The sequence below is a fragment of the Juglans regia genome, chromosome 11, assembly GCF_001411555.2.
Source record: "Juglans regia cultivar Chandler chromosome 11, Walnut 2.0, whole genome shotgun sequence".
NCBI lineage: Eukaryota > Viridiplantae > Streptophyta > Magnoliopsida > Fagales > Juglandaceae > Juglans > Juglans regia.
The window spans coordinates 22,697,016-22,717,190 of NC_049911.1; the positions used below are offsets into that span (position 1 = coordinate 22,697,016).

Consider the following 20,175-nt stretch of genomic DNA (forward strand, 5'->3'; position numbering starts at 1 on the left):
TGATCTATGGGCATTTCAGCTTCCTTTGAGATTGCAGACAGTGCCATGCCTCCTCCTGGCAACTGCTGACAAAGTAAACGTTATTTTTTCCATAAATTACCAGTTTACCACTCACCAACCCACTTTCTCTCTTTCCTCTCTCTAGTCTCTTCCCATACCAAATAAAATTATAAACCCAACCTTCCGACCTTCACTTTTGTTTGTTTTGCTCGACACCACGTGATGCAATGGCAAAAGCGACCACTCCTAATATAAAAAATATTAAATTATCCAAAAATAAATAAAATCTAAAATATACGTGTAACCCCAGCGCTTGTCCACGTGTGGAAGCATTATTAGCAGGAGTGCTGGGGAATAAATAATAAAGAAGAAAGAAAAAAAGTACATGGATAATCCCAGTGGACTCGTGTCAAAACACGCAAAACAAGACAAACGCGTGTAGAACCCTGAGATATTTTTGAGCTACGAAAAAGATATTTTCGAATCTGAGCCCCAGCGGGACACGTGTCCAATCGTGCCCTCCTCCATCCACAATGGGGATCCCTGACGTTATTCTCGATTCTCTATCACGGCAGGCATCTCAGCAATACAATGCCTACACGCGTCCGTTTGCGAATAGAAACATAACACGTTATCCATAGTCCCAAACCCAGGCTCTGATACACTTTAACCAGCCATTCTCTGAAAGCCACGTTTCGTACTCGGACAGATTTATATATCCAAGCGCGGAGAAATCGGCCCGCAGTGTTGCCATGAGTCGGAACCAGCGTCTCAAACCAAACCCGCCGAGTCAAGGTTCTGAGTCAGCTGAGTCCGGCATATTCAACGAGCGCGTACTCGTCCTGCTCTTCGAGACCATCAGATGGGACATCCACACCCTGTGCTCGGCATCTTCCGTTAACCGAAAGCTCCGAGCCATAGCGAAGCGGCTACTCTGGCGCGAGGTCTGCCTGTACCGCGCCCCGCGCATGGTAGCCACATTGGCCAACGGCATGCCCAACGGCCGGTTCTGCGGCGGGTGGCACGCGCTGGCGAAGCTGATGTTCTTCTGCTGTGGGTTCGAGTCAACTCGACATTTCAAGGTGAGTCAACCCTCTCCGGGCCACTTCGCGAAGGCCTCTCGGTTCTCGAAAACTTCAGGCCGAAGTTTCCTGGCCAAGAAGTGTCGGGGCGACTTGTTGTACGTAAGCGACCCGTGCGAGCATCCGACAGGGGACAAGGAAGATGATCTGGGGATCTATAGAGGGGTATTCAAGGGATTTAGCAGATCGAAGACGAGGGCGTGCTTGATCGGACGGCAGGTGGAGCTGGAGGAGAGAATGAGATGTCCATACTGTGGGGCACGCGTATGGAGCATGACGACGGCTGGGCTGGTGCCAAAGAGCGCGGCTAGGAGGCTGGGCTCGCACTCTGGAGGCTTAGATTATTTCGTGTGCGTGAACGGGCACTTGCATGGGATGTGTTGGCTGGTGCCGTTATCGTCGGACGAGGACGAAGGCGAAGACGAAAAGGAGGAAGAGGAGGAAGGTAGCGACGGCGATTGTGGGATCCGCGGAGTTGATAATCAGGATCGGACGGCGAATCACATGGGTATGGAGTTCAAAGGACGAGGGAAAATGGAGATGGGGAATTCCTTAGTGGGTCCCCATGAAGTGCTGGTGGGGATTCATCAGAAGTCAGAAGTGTTGAGTAGTTAAATTTTGAGAGTTGATTAGAAATGCATTAATATAGATATTGGAGATGTTGTAGGGTATCGTTAAATGTAATGTACAAAAGAGGTTTAGTGTTTGTGCACACTATATACATAATAATTGTTGGGTGGGTCAATAAGAAGAATATTAATCATCATGTGCTTTTATATTTATAAGGAAATTAGAATTGAGAGATCATGATCACCTTTTTCCTTATGGCATCTATTTCATACTGAAAAATCATATATGCCAATGTGCCCATCTAATTATTAATCTAATCTAACAGTCTCCTCCCATTCAAAGATTACTGTTTTGATGATACCTCTCTCAATCAAATATATATATATATATATATATATATATTTTTTATTAATTGTGAACAATTCTTGTACTTGAAACTCAATCCTCTATTTATCACTAAAAACACAAAAACTGGAGTGATTTTATATGTCAAGATTTTTTCCAAAAACATGTAATTATAATGGTCTGATCATGAACAGTGCCATCTTAATTAAGAGTAATATTATATGCGGTTGTAGAGTTAGTAAGTGTTATGCAGTCATTTTAAAAAAGATTGAGGTTTATAATTAAAAAAAATATTATTCTTTTATATAAATTTTATATTTATTTATTTTTTTTAAAATGATTATACGATTCGGTCATGTCAGCTTCTTCCTTCTTGTTTATTTAAGTTGTTGTTATATTTTTATATAAGAAAATTTTTACTTCTGACTTTTTATTAAATATATTATATAACACCAGCATTTCTTTTATATGCCTTTTCTTAGGACCAGTTGTGGAAAATAGGCTTGTTTTGAGGACAAGCCAATCCTATATATATGAAATGGTCTGGATTTCAAACTCTTAACTTTATTCATTACTTCTTTTAAAAATTTAAATTAATAAATTTTATTATTTATTTTATATCTCAACATCATTTCCATGCGAGAAGAATTTATATATCAATAGTTCACTTGATTTTATTATATGGCCCATAAAATGATCATCAACATGACTATTTATGATATACAACTTATTAGACCATTCTTTCTAATTAGCATAAGCACTGCCACAAACTTCCCCAACTCAATTAAATTGCATTAATTGAGAGTTACCACTTACACATCAAGACCATATATATATAGCATGGGGTCTGAATTTGGAAATTCATTGTATTCCTTTTCCTTATGAATGTCATTTAGCCTGATAAACCTGATGTGGGGGTGCCTGTGACCATGTCCTTTGAAAACTCAGGATACGCCTGATATTTATATATATATATATGTTACCTGAAGTGAAGCTCTGATAAAAACAAGTTAGTAGCCAACTACCCTGTTTTGAGCTACTGAGGATCAACAATGGACAGGAACCGACTCTGTTTTTTTGCCCTTTTCATGGCCCATGATTCCTTTTATAAGATTCCATATGAATTTTGATGACAGGATCTAAGGGTGAACTTGAAAGCCTATCTTCAAGATGTATAGGTATGTAATGTCCTAATAAAAGGCCTAAACTAAATTATCTATACTCTAAAAGGACTAGTCAATGATATAATTAGAGTCATATTAAAATATTATAAAGAGCAATAACTTCACATTCCTAAACTATATGAAATCTCATATACCACCTACCATCACTTATCAGAATTCACATGGTATGCCTGGTCTTCAAGGGCCAGCCGACAGTTGGGTAGACCGGTAGCAATCGATGAGGAAGAGAACAATCCAGTATTTGAGGAATTCTCGTCTTGGTAGTGAATATGGTTCTAATGTCAGTTCTGAAGCTGGTGTTTAATTTAGAAGTTAGGAAAATGTCATTTAGTCATTCCACTTGCAATGTAGATACTTTGTTTCCTACATATCAAGAATTAGGCTCAAGAATGCACAGACCGGAGCAGTGCCTCTTGAGTATTCTGGTGAACTCTTAAGTCTTACCCCATTTCGAGCATAAGAGTTAGTGGAGTTTTTCTCTTGCTCCAACACTAACTTTCTAGTGACAAGTTTGGTTTTAACCAGGGAGTCCATATTTCTTCCTAGTAAACTGTATAACAAGACCATTTGGTGGGGGTGAAAAAAAGAGACCATTTGGTGGGGGTGAAAGCTCACCAATGGCATTCCCGAGAAAACTTTGTTTTTAATTTCAATCAAAGATCTTCTATGATTGCATGAAGATTAAAAGCTAGCGCAAACGATCAATAGAGAGCCAGAAGAAAACTTTGTTTCGTTCAGTGTATATATCATGGCAGCAATAGGCGTTTTAAGATTGTAGTTCGTAAATCTTCATGTAAAGACTTGCGAACTTCGTGTGATTGGTCACATACAACTAATAAAATATTAAAACCTATGTAGTAAAAATTGTAGAGCCTCATTAGAAAATGAGCGGTGCTATTTTGACCAGCACAGCTCCATTTGACCTTTACGTCATTTTGACTCATTTTTTTTCATATTTTTTTAACATATTTAAATAGTTTTAAAAATTAAAAATAAAATATACCAATACATTCAAAATCACTTTCTTAATCGTTAAGTAGCATTGTCATTAGGAAATCTCTAAATGCAGGCATGGATTTTCAAAGGCACTGTGCACGAGCCGACGTGTACCTGCATGTCGGATTAATGAAATGCAGCATTTTAGGGGTGTGCAACCAGATCCAGATATCCGATCATAACCGGATCTAGATCCGGATTCTAAAAACCTAGCAGTTATCCGCCCAGATTAATCTGGAAATAATATGTGCAGATTATTGGATTCAATAAAAAACTGTTTAAACTTTAAAAAACATTTTTGTAGCACTTTTTTTTTAAATTATGATATCATGTTTAAATTGCCCAGATTTTTTTTTAAAAATAATTTCAACACTTATTAAAAGTTTTTTTAATAAAATAAAATAAATAACAAAATAAATAACAATGCAAAATAAATACTATTGTTGTTACATCACAATGCAAAATATTAATTTACAAAGAACAAAATAAATAATAATACATCATAACTGATTAGACTTTTGACCCTTTAAAGTTACTGCCAGTCATGTATTTGATGTTTTCAAAATGGTTAAAAATATTATCAATAGTGCATTTGTGTGCTTTTTTTCTTTAACATTTAAAAATAAAAAACACACAAAAAATTAATTTGAACTAGTGATAATTTTGAGGGGGCAAAATGATGGTGCTAAGTAGCAGCACCCTTTCAAATTCCAGATTTTTGAACTCCCTTCACCATAACTCATCCATAGAGAAAGAAAAGAACCCACACTCTCATATCTCTGGCCTAAAGAAAACCCAAGAGAACTATAATCAGGTAGAACCAATATAGTAAAATTCAGATCAACCCAGTTTTTAGGGAAAAAAAAAGAGTTTTATGCTCAAAATAAGTTATTTTCAACTTGGGTTTTCAGAGTAGGAGCAAAATGTGAGTCTGAATCTAAGCTAGGAGCTGGGAGCTTTCTGACACCAGCATTGAGGCTTCTTAAGCCTAGTTTGTTTTCACAAACCATCTCATCTCATATAGTTATTATAACTTTTTAGAACTCTCAAGTAAAATATAAAAAATAATTCAACTTTTTCAAATCATAAAATAAAAATTATATTCTAACAAAATTTTATTTAACTTTCATTTCGTTTCATCTTATCTATATAACCAAATAAGGCCTTAAAAACCCAAATCCAAGAATAACAAGAAAGTCTTGCAGCTTCCTTCCCATAGAGAGTACCCAAGAATAACAAGAAAGTTTGCGATCGTGAGATTTTCGAGCTCGAACAAGAGAGTACCCAAGATCAACAAACTCCCCTATGAAGAGCTTATAAAAAGAGTTTGTGATAAACATCGGTATGAATTCATTCTAATTGGTGCTAGTCTGGTAGTTGAAAGAGGAAATCAAAATAAAACAGTTCTACTTGGTACACACACTGCGGAGGCATCAAGTACTCCGCTGACGTGGCAAAATTCCACGTCATCTTTAATTAAAAAAATGAGAATGAGAAAACAAGGTAAGAGCTCTGAGAACCTCTTTTCTGCCATTCCAATTCGCTGGGCAGGTTTGGAACCCGAAGCCGAGTCTGTTGACTGAGTGACCTAAGCCGAATGGGCTTTGGGAAAGAGTAAACCTAGATAATTTTACATGAGTATCTAATATAAAAGCGTCTCTTTTCAATTCATTGTTCTGTTATCATGCAAGTCTTCCTTCTATTTGAAACTAGTATTCTCTTTTGAGTTAACCTGCAGACTGGTCGGGCTGTTTTAAGCAAATAACAGCCCACGAATAACATTGTGACACGTAGAGTTCTATGGAAAGTATTGTGTGGAAGCAGAGGATCAGATTGTCAAACACATTTGTTTTTCCTCCCCACTTTTCCGAAGATCCTTCTCATTTCGTAAGACCTCCTCTCTCAGAAGGTTTCATCTATCGTGTTTCCCATTTCGCAATCCCCCCAATTTCCCATTTCACAAACCCTAATCTGGAAATAGTACCATGTATTCATTAGCCATCAAACAAGATCAAGACTTGAAAAGATGAAAAAAAATCTTAAAGATTATCACCGTTGAGATCCGGATGTGTCTTTCAAACATTTTGTCAAACACATGGTTAGCCATGAACAACCAAAGCATATAACGTAAGAGAAATACTTGAGCAACACCAAAACCACTAGACTCAGCCATGAGTTAGTTGGTGAATGCTATGGTGGGCGACGGACTAGTGGCGGTGGAGTGGTGGTGCGTAATGGAATAAATTGTGGGTGACGGATCAATGGCAAGGAGAAATCGGTTGCGGTCGGTTGTGATTGTGTAGTGGCCGACGGAGAACTCGTGGACGTGGTGGATTGGTGGCAGTTGCCGCTAGACGAGGAGGTGAGTTCGCGTTCTAGAAGCAGACGGACTTAGAAGTGCATTGACTAGAAGCAGAAATGGAGGGTTGTTATTCATCTATCCCATGCGCACGAGTCTACCATTACTTTCTTATATTTGTTGAGGTGTCATCACATAACTGGAGGGCTGTTATTCATCTATTATCAGACCGACCGCTTAGGAGTAGAACTGTTCTCTTTTATTCCCTAGTATCATTATACTATGCTATTATAAGGTCTTTATACATTTTTTTATAAGGAATTTGGTTCTGAGGCTTTTTAAAATTTGTCTCTCATTATAACCCCCAAAGTTCTATAAGTGAGGATAATAATCAATAAAATTGAGATACTGTTATTTTCTTTAGAAACAAATCTGATTTAAAAGCATTTTTCTATATACAGAGACCTGGCCTTGTTTGTTTTTGTAGATGAGATGAGATGAGTTGAGATTAAAATTAAAAGTTAAATAAAATATTATTAGAATATATTTTTTTAATATTATTTTTGTTTTGGGATTTAAAAAAGTTAAATTATTGTTTATTTTATTTTATGTGGTTGTAATGATTAGATGAGTTGAGATAAACTATGAAAACAAACGACGCTTAATGTAAGCAATATAAATAAATTACTTAAGTAACTCTCAAACTTAGAACTAGACTCGTATCTTAAACTCATAGCACTTTACACTAACCAATATGTACTATTGGAGGCATCATATTATCCTTTTTCTGTCCATTTTTAAGATTTATATAGAAGAGTGTATCTGTATTATGATTTTTAAAATTAAAATTTATGATATTACATGCTACACAACTACAGAACAATAATCAATTACTTGCATTAAAGAGAGAGAAAAACCATTACATATCACTATTCAAAAGGAAAAAAAGGCGAATTTACACTATTCTCGTTTTGTTTTTATATATAAAAGCTTATATATTATTAAATTTTTCAAAAAGTATAATACTAATGCTGTTTTGGACGTGTTTCACTGCCACCACCAAACGATCACTTGCAACCAAAGAATAAGGCAGCTTGGAGGTTCGAGAAAATGTCTCAGATGTCTAAGTCAGTAATTACAAATCACCCTTAATATCAAAGAAATCAAATCCATTTTACGTACCTAGGCTTTCCTCTTATATAGAGCTTCTGAACCATTCTGTTGCTTAAATGATAATAGATATATCTATGATTCAAATTCAAACTTGGAGATGAAGGTTCATCCTTTAATGGATCATCATTGTAACTGTTCTTATCATTTATCGCTGCTGGATGGTTACCCAGTAGGTTTTGGCAGTGGGTTGGGCCCTCTCGGTATTAATGGGCCTCTTCGATATTGGGGCTAGAATCAGGAATAAGTGAAGGCCTAGGCCCATACTGTACTGATCGGGCAGGCAGGATGCCCTCTCTAGTACCCCGCGAAGTCTCATTACACAGTGTGATGGGACTTGACTCTAAGCGCCGTTTCATTTTTCGAGGCGTGTCAGGGCGTCATTTCATTTCCATTCCTCGGGCATGTCAACCATCAAATCTACCCGCCTAAACCAAGCGAAGAACGTAGAGCAGGAGCGAGATGACTTTGCTGCTCGTCTTCGCCAGGCAGAGATGGCTGTGTAGGAACGGGATGACTTGGTTGCTCGCCTTTGTCAACCAGAAGTGGCCATGCAGGAGATGGATGATTTGGCTGCACAAGTGGAGGTCTTCAACAAAGAGAGAGACGAATTGGCCGCTTGATTGTGAAACCTTGGCGAGTGAAGTGTAGCGGGAGATGCCCTCGACTGCGTAACTCTTGGCGATAAGCATAATGGGAGAGATCCTCAACCGTGTAGCCTTGGAGAATATGTGTAGCGGGAGATGTCCTCGATCGAGTAACCTTGGCGAGTGGAGTGTAGCAGGAGATGCCCTCGATAGCGTAACTCTTGGCGATGGGCGTAACGGGAGAGATCCTCGACCATGTAACCCTGGCGAATAGGTGTAGCGGGAGATGCCCTCGACCACGTAACCTTGGTGAGCGGAGTGTAGAGGGAGATGCCCTCGACTAGGTAACTCTTGGCGATGGGCGTAATGGGAGAAATCCTTGACCATGTAGCCTTGACGAATAGGTGTAGCGGGAGATGCCTTCGACCACGTAACCTTGGCGAGTGGAGTGTGGCGGGAGATGCCCTCGACTGCGTAACTCTTGGCAATGGGCATAACGGGAGAGATCTTCGACCATGTAACCTTGGCGAATTGGTGTAACGGGAGATGCCCTCGACCGCATAACTCTTGGTGATGGGTGTAACGAGAGAGATCCTCGACCGTGTAGCCTTGGCGAATAGGTGTAGCGAGAGATGCCATCGACAGTGTAACCTTGGCGAGTGGGTATTAACGAGAGATCCCTCGACTGTTTTACCTTTAATTATTAGGCTAGTGGGAGATCCCTTGACCACGTTAACTTTTGGCGAGAAAGTGTTAACAGGAGATCCATCGACCGTTTTACCTTTAATTATTAGGCTAGTGGGAGATCCATCGACCATTTTACCTTTAATTTTTAGGCTAGTGGGAGATCCCTAGACCATGTCCCCTTTTGGCGAGAAGATGTTAACGGAAGATCCCTCGACCGTTTTACTTTTAATTATCAAGCTAGTGGGAAATCTTTCGACCATGTCGCCTTTTGACAAGAAGGTGTTAACGGGAGATCCCTCAATCGTTTTACCTTTAATTATCAGGCTAGTGGGAGATCTCTCGACCGTTTTACCTTTAATTATTAGACTAGTGGGAGATCCCTCGACCAAGTCACCTTTTGTCTTCAGGTCTTAGTCACATTTTTGAATTTGTCGAAAAGCCAAAGATAGGTGGAAAAAATGTGCAGGTATTTATTATTGAAAAAATGAAGTCAACAAATGAAAGAAAAATTACATATCTTTCCCTTAGACGTAGTACTTTCGTAAATGTTCTGCATTCCATTGGTGGGGTAGCTCATGCCCTGCGGCATCCTTGAGGTGGTAAGCTCCCGGTTTGTGACTTGCTACAACAACATAAGGGCCTTTTCATCGAGGGCCTAATTTCCCTTCTTCTCTCGTGGTGACACTGGTTTCTTTCAACACTAAGTCGCCAGCTTTGAAAGATATAGGTCTGACTCGTTTGTTGAAGTATTGCTCTGCTTCTTTTTAGAAACTGCAACCCTTACTTCTGCATCCGCCCTTATCTCTTCCAACAGATCTAAGTCTTCTTCTAACCCTGCTGCATTTGCTTTTGGATCAAAGTTTTTCCTCTTGTAGCTTGGTAACCCGACTTCCACCGATGCCATTGCCTCACTTCCATATGCTAGGGCGAAAGGTGTTTCAACCGTTGAGGTTTTTGGTGTTGTTCTGTATGCCCATAAAATCTCTAGAAGCTCGTCGACCCACAGCCCCATTCTGTCGCCCATTTTCTTTTTCAGTATCCCCATGATGGTTTTATTAGTTGCTTCAACTTGCCCGTTTACCTGGGGGTGGCCTGGGGAAGAATAGTTGAGTTTGATTCCTAGCTCCGCACACCATTGGCAATAATGTTCGGAATCAAATTGCCTTCCGTTATCAGAAATGATACACTAAGGTATCCCAAATCTGCATACTACTGCCTTCCATAAGAACCTTGTCACACTTTGGGCTGTTATTATTGTCATTGCCTCAGCCTTTGCCCACTTCGTAAAGTAGTCGACGACTACAATGATGAACTTGGTTCCTCCTTTTCTGGGAGGTATAGGGCCTACTAGGTCTACTCCCCACTGGGAGAATGACCAAGGTGAAGTTATAGATCGCAACTCCTCGAGAGGTGCATTTACGAACTCCTTTACATCCTTGAGCGTGTTTGGCCAATAATATCCTTCCCTTACAATCTTTGCCAAGAGTGATTGTCCTCCCGAATGACTTCTGTATATCCCCTCGTGTATTGCTTTCATTACGTATTCTGCTTCCTCCTTTGTTACTCATCTTAATAATGGATTTGAAAAACCTCACCTATAAAGTGCCCCGTCTACCATAGTAAACCGAGTTTCCCTACTCTTTACCTTCCTCGCCTTTTCCAGGGATGGGGGTAGATCACCCATCTCCACACTTCCTTATATCATCAGCCCGTCCCGGCGTATTCTCTTCAATCTGCAAACTTTTCTCTCCTATTACTGGACTGGCTATCATTCGTAAATCAACCTTCCACGGCAACGCCTCTTCCTACTTTGCTGAGGCCGCTCGTGCTAATCGATCAGCCTTGAAATTATCTCATCGAGGTATTTTCTTGATTTGAAAGTACTTAGGGCATTTGCATTGTTCCTAAACCTGGTGGAGATATTTTATGAGTGTGATCCCTCTCGCCAGGTATTCCCCCGTGATTATCCCGACCACTACCTGCGACTCTACTTTCATTTCAATCTCCTCCCCCGTAACATCTTTGTTATTGCTAAACCAACGAGCACTGCTTCGTATTCAGTTTCGTTGTTTGTTACTTTGAAGTCTAATCGTACTGCATGGTACGACTCTCCCCCTTCATTTGTCACCACGTACATACCAACTCCTCCCCCTACTCGGCAGGATGATCCATCCACATACACTTGTCATGGATTCTTCTTTGGTGACTTATGGGCTTCTTCCTGGAAATTTGAAAACTTCACTACGAAATCTACCAAGATCTATCCTTTCATGGCGCTCTTTGGTATGTAACTGATATCATACTCACTTAATTCAATTGACCATTTGACCAGCTGCTCCAAGGTTTCCGATTTTTGCAACACCTTTTATAAGGGTGATGAGGTAATCACATTTATCGGATGTGCTTGGAAATATGGTCATGATCACCTTGCTGCTACCACGACGGCGAAGGCGACTAACTCTACTTTTGGGTACATGGTTTCAGCTCCTCTCAAAGCTCTGCTTACGTAATATACCGGCTTTTGTTCATTCCCATCCTCTCGCACCAAGGTTGCTGACACAGCGTCCGGGGTCACTGCCAGGTATAACGACAACGGCTCCCCTTGCTTGGTGTGGCTGAGCAATGGTGGGTTAGCCAAATACTCGTTCAGCTAGATGAATGCTTCCTCGCACTTGGTAATTCCCAATCTTGTGCCTTCTTAAGCACCTGAAAGAATGGAAGACATTTATCTGTCGATCGGGATACAAGCCTGTTAAGAGCTGCTATCTTTCGTACCAGCTTCTGTACTTCATTCAGGTTTGTGGGCGACTTCATTTCTATTATTGCTCTTAACTTCTTGGACTTTGCTTCAATCCGTCTTTTTGACACCATAAAATCGAGGAACTTTCCCAATTGCACTCCGAATGCACACTTCATTGGGTTGAGCTTTATTCGATATTGTTGTAAAACCTGGAAAGCCTCCTTATGGTCCTCCACATGCTGGGCAAACTCCATACTTTTTACTAGTATATCATCAACATATACTTCCATTTTTCTCCCAATCTGTTCTTTAAACATTTTGTTTACTAAGCTTTGATAGGTTGCCCCAGCATTCTTCAAGCTGAAGGGCATCACCTTATAGTAGTATAGTCCTTGGTCAGTTATGAAAGCAATCTTTTCTTAATCAACCTCATTCATCCTGAGTTAATTGTACCCCAAGTAGGCATCCATAAAACTTAACATCCTATGCCCTGCCATTGCGTCTACTATTAAATATATATGTGTTAACGAAAAACTGTCTTTTGGGCAAGCTTTGTTAAGGTCGGTGAAATCCACGCACATTCGCCACTTCCTGTTGGAGTTTTTACCAATACTACGTTGGACAGCCAATCCGAATATTGTGCTTCTCTGATGAATCATGTTGCCAGCAACCGATCCACTTCTTCCGCGATCGCCTCGTACTTCTCAATACTGAAGTTTCTTTTCTTCTGTCTTATTGGGTGTACCTTTGGATCTACACTCAACTTGTGTGCAATTATCTCCTCGCCTATCCCGGGCATAATCTTATGACTTTATGCAAACACATCTTTATGATCTAAAAGGAAGTCTATTAATTGTTGTCTTTCTTCCTTTGTTAATTTAGTCCCGATCTTCTCATGGCTCTCAAGGTGACCCTGCTCGAGAGTGAGCAACTTGAGGGGCTCATCTGCCTCTCCTTGCTTTAAAGTACTTTCATCTCTAGTCTCCAGTTCCATCATCATTACCTGAGGCGCTAGAGGGAGAACTGCCTTTTCCTCAGTATCCACAATACTGACTTTTCCTTGTCCTGGCCTGAATTCCTGCACATAACACTCTCTGGCTAGAACCTGCTCGCCTCGTACCTCACATATTCCAACTCTCGTCGGGAATTTCATTTTCAGATGATAGGTAGAGGTAATAGCCTTTAAGGCATTCAACGTGGGTCACCCAATGATTGCATTGTATGCTGACCGAGTTTTCACCACTAGAAACTCAGTCATCGCCATGGCAACATGAGGGTCTGTGCCTACACATACTGGCAATGCAATGGACTCCATTGGTTGTACCGCGTAACTCTTGGCGATGGGCATAACGAGAGAGATCCTCAACTGTGTAGCCTTGGCGAATAGGTGTAGCGGGAGATGTCCTCGACCGTGCAACCTTGGCGAGTGGAGTGTAACGGGAGATGCCCTCAACTGCGTGACTCTTGGCAATGGGCGTAAAGGGAGAGATCCTCAACTGTGTAGCCTTGGCAAATAGGTGTAGCGAGAGATGCCCTCGACTGGGTAACTCTTGGCGATTGGCGTAACGGGAGAGATCCTTGACCGTGTAGCCTTGGCGAATAGGGGTAGCGGGAGATGCTCTCAACTGCATAACTTTGGCGAGTGGAGTGTAGCAAGAGATGCCTTCGACCGTGTAACTCTTGGCGATGGGCGTAACAAGAGAGATCCTCGACCGTGTAGCCTTGGAGGCATCAGAGGCGTTCCCTCGAACCCTTAAGCCACTTTATTCTTTGGTTGCAGGCGATCGTTCGGTGGTGGCAGTGAAACACATCCAAAACAAATGCATTATACATATAATAAAAATTTATCAAACTGGAAAAGTAAATTTATGTAAAAAATAACTAAAGCTAGAAACAACTAATTAACTTCTTAGCTAAATGCATGTAAAATAAAAAATAAAATAAAATATTCATCTTGTAAAATACATACAATACAATGCAATCCACTACATATTATATTGTTTGGCATTTATTCATTAGATTACAAAACACAATTACAATAGGAGTTACAACAACAACACCTACATGTTCATATGATACATTCCCTTGTCTAGATCTTCAAATCAACCATGCCCCAGAAATTGATAGTTTGAGAACCAAGGTAGCCAAAACTCCAACAACCACTACTAGAGCTGAAAAACCGACTGGTCGGTTCGGTTTTGGGCCCAAACCGAGACCGACCGGTCGGTTTTGGAGGGGTCTCAAAACCGGCCGAACCCGACCGAATCAGTGTATGGAAACCGACCGGTTCGGTTACCGGCCGGTTCACGGTCGGTTTGTCGGGTTTGGGTCGGTTTGGGCCACTGTGTTTGGGCCGGTTTGGGCACTATTTGGGCCATTTTAAGACCCAATTCAACCTCTTTTTAAGCTCATTTTGTTATTCAAAATCATCTACTACAAAGACTTTTTTTTGCAGAATTTTTAAAATTAATTAATTTAATCAATTTGTTTTTTAATTTTAATCATGCCATGCATATATTATTAGTAACTAATAACTATTAACTAGTAACTACTACATATATACTACTTATATTTTATAGTCTTATTATCTTATATACTAAATTATTAATTACTAGATAAATAAAAAAACTCCACTAGATGTTTAATACACATTACAAACAAAATTAAATTGTCTTAAGCAACAAATAACAATTGTTTTTGAATAAAACCCAAAAAATCTTCATTCTTCAGTCTGCAGTCTTCAACTCTTCAATCATCAATAGTTGTGATGTATGATGCTCCTAACTCTATAAGAAAACACCAAATAATCAAATTATCAATATTAATAAATTAGGATAATGAAAACAAATTAAATTAAATAATAAAAATAAATGAATATGGAATTGAATGAGAAAAAGTTAAAAACACGTTACCAGATTCTACTACAAAGCTCTCAACATTATCCATGGAGTCTCGAATATCAATTGGCGTTGACGGATGTCGCAACCAATTCTGAGTACAAATAAGTGCCTCAACAGTTCTTGGAGCCAAGGAACTCCGAAAAGGATCAAGTACCCGACCTCCCGTACTAAATGCGGACTCTGATGCAACCGTGGAAACAGGCATGGCTAACACGTCTCGTGCAATTCTCGCAAGTATAGGATAGTTAAGCTCATTCACTTTCCACCAATTCAACAAATCAAAAGATTGACTGAATGTCTCACAAGCATTTGATAAATACCGATCAATCTCTGTTTTGGTAGATGTAGATCCAGAGGCAGTCGATGCTTGCAACCACTCATAAAAAGTTGTGACTCAAGATTGTCTTCAACATCATCTGGAGGTGCAGATGACGGAGGGGAAACATGTTCTCTGCTACTCGAGGAAGAACTGAATGTAGCATTATACTCCTCATACATGTCTGATAATAATTCTCTCACCCTCGACAATAAATCTTCTGCCCAATTGTGATCATAAATTTTTTTCAAGTGAAAAGTAAGAAGCCCCAACTTACTACGTGGATCAAGGAGAACTGCAATCAACAACAACAAATTCAATCTATCCAATGAACCCCAATACTTATCAAATTTCATTCTTATGCTTATGGCCATGCTCATCAAACAAGTATTCTGACTCTCACACAGTCTAACCAACTCTTTTTGGAGCCTACAAATCTCCAAAAAACTTGTGTTTGCCGTGACATGTAAAGAACCAGAAAATCGACAAGTAGCATCATAAAACATCTTCAAAAATTTCACAAAAACCCGCACTGTCTCCCACTCGTCAGCTCTAGGAGGCCCAATGTTTCCATCTTTAAAGTAAGAAAGAAAATTGTAGTCCTCACTCTCCATTCGCCTAAAAGCCTTTTCAAATTTTTCAGCAGCCTCCAACATCATGTAAGTTGAATTCCATCGGGTTTGTACATCAAGGCACAACATTTTTTTACAATTAATTTTTTCTTTTTCTACACATCTCTTAAACTTGTCTAATCTTGCAGGGGAGGAGCGAACATATCTAACCGCATTTCTAACCATTGTAATGGCATCATCACAATCCTTAAGACCCTCATTCACGACAAGATTCAGAATATGAGCACAACATCTCATGTGCATATACTTCCCTTGCAACATATTCTCCGTCAAAAAATGTCTCAAATATGCAATTGCAGTATCATTTGAGCTAGCATTATCAACAGTAACAGTAAATATCTTATCAATGCCCCAATGAAGGAGGCACGATTCAACATATTTTCCAATGGTATCCCCTCGATGATTAGGGATTAAACAAAAATTTATAATTTTCTTCTGTAATTTCCAATCACTATCAATGAAATGGGCAGTTAGACACATATAATTAAGATTTTGTACCGATGTCCACGTATCGGTAGTTAATGAAATCCTCATTCCCCCATCTTTGAATAACTTTTTAAGTTTGGCTTTTTCAGCTGCAAATAGTTTCATACAATCTCTTGCAACCGTCACTCGACATGGCACTTTAAATCTATGTTCAAGCAACCAAACCATCTTCTTAAATCCTTGCCCTTCAACAATTCTAAATGGTAATTCATCGAGAATTACCATCTCCGCAAGCGCCATCCTCACAGCCTCCTCACTATATTTATGAGTTACAAGATTTCTTAAAGAATTATCACTCTCTCCAAACCCCTCCGAGGATACCTCACCTGCCAATGTTGTTTGGTATTTATCTAAAGGCCCACGCTTATGAGGATTTTTGGGACATGAAGGTAGATGGTTTTGTATAGTTGAAGTTCCGTTCCTCTTCGAGTGGCAAGTGTATATCTTGCCACAATAATTGCACTTGGCCTTAGGATCATCTACGGAACAACCCTCAACTTTTGTAAAATGATCCCAAACAATTGACGGATCCTTCCCCTTCCGTTTCTTAGGAAGTGGACAATTACTACTATTAGGGGCACTTGAAGTCGGGGGTTTTGGTATTTGAGAGTTCGAATCAAGATCAATTGGACTTGACGAAGAATCCATCTAACATGTAAAAACAAGAAAGAACAAAAAATCACCACAATTGTTAATTACACAGCAGCTAGTTTGCAAAGTGGCAAACATCACAAATCTAAGATTCTAATCTACATTTTAGATCGCTCATAAATCTCACAAATTATTTTACTTTCAATAAACATCACAAATTATTTATAACATAAACACATCATAAATTTTACTTTCAATAAACATCACAAATTATTTTTTTTTCAACAAAATTACATCAATCCGTGAATGGCATTGCACACTGCCGAAAAAAATCACCACAATTCTTCCTCAAAATGATATTCACTATTTCAATCATCTCAAACAAAGCAAACACAATCCCTAACCCTAGATTGAAATACCAAATCAGAAAACAAAATACTGAGTCTCTCGGGTTCTAAATAAAATCTCACAAAATACTTATAAATAAATAAATAAAAAACAAAATCATACCTAAAAACAACAATGGACGGTGGACCGCTGGGCGTCGGTGAGCCGTGAGTGGCTGGAGGCGTGGACGGCGATGCGGCGTCACGGACTCACGGACTGAGTCACTGAAGTAGAGCCGAATCCGATTGCTGAAATCGTCGAAATCGACTCACGAACTCACCGCTGTCGGTCTGAGTCACTGCCCACCGAAAGTGGAAGTGACGAAATCGTCGGGACTCAGAATGACTCAATGAGAGTCTAAGAGAGGGACTGAGGGAGGCGGAGAGGATTAGAGATGAGAAATGGACCTGGGGACTCGGGGAGGGCCAGCTCGGGGACAATATGCCCTAGTTGGAAATGCCAAACGGCGCCGTTCCCTTTATTTTTTTTTTCTAACTTTAAGATAAAAACGACATCGTTTCACTTATTTAAGTGAAACGGCATCGTTTATCAAATGAATATATTCAAAAAATATATATATATATATACGGCGTCGGCTGGTTTTTCAGTTTTTGGTTGGTTCAAACCGCGACCGAACCGGCCGACGCCGGTTTTGATGATTTATCACCGACGGCCGACCGATTCCCTGCCGGTTTCGGCCGGTTCCGAGCTCCGGCGGTCGGTCTGAGTCGGTCTCGGCCGGTTTTGCAATTTTCTGTACAGCCCTAACCACTACCCAATAATTTTGTTGCCACCATGTTCAGCAATGCTTCAAAGGATTACGATTGTGAATATGAAAGGAAAATGTAGGAAAAATTTATTAAAACCTAAATTAGTCAAAAGGGAGGGGAATGAATATATAGTGTATTCCATAAAGAATGTCAATATAACTGCAGATATGGAAAGTATATAGAAGACTAGTAACCAGAAGCATAACCTGCAGCTAACATGAACCAGGTTGCCAGATGTGAAATTAGCATTTCAAAAACTGCAACCCACCCAAACGTATTTACCAATTTTTAAAACTTTGCAGTTTATAAGTGGGTTTAAAAGAAGAAAAAAAAAAGACAAGATGGCCTCAAACAATAAAACTACTTCAATCTAGGTATTTCATTCAAAATTAACACCAGACAAGATGTGCAATCAACTTCCTAAAATGTCCCTTAAAATGAAACTGCAATATCAAATAGTGACATGATTTGGAAAACATGTTGCTATTTTATTGTGCAACTGCAATATCAAATAGTGCATCAGACCATAAATATTCCAGTCACTGAAAATGAATTGAATGTATTTCATTCATTTGGTAATAAATCTCTCCATCTTATATATCTAAGAATATCTACATGTCACATGAACAACCCAAAACAAGATGTTCTTCCTTGAAGAACGACTTCTGTGTGAATTAGAAACCTACCTAAAGTACCTAGAGCTCAAATTCTAAGCATCCTTTTGACAGCCTAGTAGCAAAATAATATTATTTTGATGTACCATTAACTGTGGTACAACACAAATAATCAAGAACAATGAGCAAAAACTCTAAGAAATCACATTGACAAGTTAAGTTCCAACCAAGTTAAAGCTAGTCATAGAATACATCAAGTAATACTTGTAAAATGGTAGACTGTATCAGATTCGTAGACTGTATTGTTGCTTTATATCCTTCTTTATACATGTAATATTTATTTTATTATGCGCCTATAACACAACAGTATCTCTTTCTCGTATCTCTTCCCCAACTCTCCATTTCTGTAAAAGCGTATCAATTAATTTGTGGTAAGAATATTTCAAAACATGAATCTAACACAAAAAAAAAAATGCATAAAAAAACTTGAGAATCAAACCCAAAATATGGGTAAACTCAGACCTAGGTCTGAATCATGATTCATCATTCACAAAACAGAAGAATGCAAAATCTAGATCTGGGTCTCATTAGTTTTAGCCTTTTTCACGTCATATATTAGACAGAAGCTCTACTTCCTCATTCATATTAAGTTTAAACAAACACACACAAACACAAAATAAAATTGACAGAAGACAAGCCTTTTCTCATTATCTCAAAGTTGTAGATCTCATAACACAGAACGAGATGAAAACAAACCATCCTGGAGTCGTCAAAAGTAGATCACTAGGCTAGCAGTGAAGCTAGTCCTTGCTTGGCTAAACTTGCAAAAGCACACTTACCCAAATCAACACACACAGAGAGAAAGAGAGAGAGAGAGAGAGAGAGAGAGAACCTAACCTTGGGTTCTTGACATCAACGACGGAGAGGCCGTCGACTGGCGGAGAGACACAGTCATGAAGATGGAGACAACGAAGCTTCGTCGGCAAAGGAAGAATGGCTGGAAGGCTAGGGTTTCGAAACAAGAGAAGAGAGAGAGAGAGAGAGAGACAACTACAAAACTTGAACCTAGGGTTTTGTTGGTTTAGAGAGAGAGAGCGAGGAGCGGTCGAAACTCTGGGGATACTAAATGTTCTAAAATTTTTTTCCTTATAAAATCCGGGTACAAACACAAAACCTAGATTTAAACCCTATACCCGAACCCTGTATACCCAGGTTTTCTTATACGAGCCGAAACTCGATTATCCAGGTTTTGGACCGACCTGGGAAAAAACCTGGCCCGGATAATTAGTCGTATAGTTCAGATGAATGTGAGTTAACAAATTCTAGTTTAAGAAAATTTACATTTTGTAAACTTGAAATTTAATCATATTTATTTTAAAGTATAACTGTAGTATCGGCATATTTCAACTGGGTATAAAACAACTTAAGTGTTCATGAGGGTTACACACCCTAAGACTATGCAAATCATTTCTCTTTTTCAAAACTATTTTACATGAGACGAAAATTCAAACAAGTTGCAAAAAATCTACACAGACATGAATAAATGTTATAGGTCCATTTTATATGTTTTTTTCTCTCGTATTTGAGACAATTTATGCTCTATTTGAAACTAGCAACCCAAGTAACCCAACCTTTTCCAATCCTAAGGGATGATGCAATAATCTAGGGGTGAGCAGTATATGTCGACGTCTTAATTTCGAAACTCATCATGTTCACACTCTTGAGGCCATCAGAGTGAGATTTTTTCTTGAAATTACCCGATGTACACTTATGAAAATCTCTTTGCCTAAAGTTTGTGTATTCTCGAAATTAATCGGCA

At 39.3% G+C, this 20,175-nt stretch overlaps 1 protein-coding gene across 1 annotated transcript; it reads left to right on the forward strand.

Annotated features, from left to right (window-relative positions):
- Nucleotides 1–321: 321 nt before the first annotated feature.
- Nucleotides 322–1,860, forward strand: LOC109010920 (EID1-like F-box protein 3). Its single transcript, XM_018991887.2, has one exon. It carries the CDS (start codon nucleotides 753–755, stop codon nucleotides 1,695–1,697), a length of 945 nt encoding a protein of 314 aa, XP_018847432.1. The 5' UTR covers nucleotides 322–752; the 3' UTR covers nucleotides 1,698–1,860.
- The last annotated feature ends 18,315 nt before the right edge of the window (nucleotides 1,861–20,175 follow it).

Excerpts from the sequence above, each read along its gene's own strand:
- LOC109010920 (XM_018991887.2), top strand. The coding sequence starts at position 753 with ATGAGTCGGAACCAGCGTCTCAAACCAAACCCGCCGAGTCAAGGTTCT.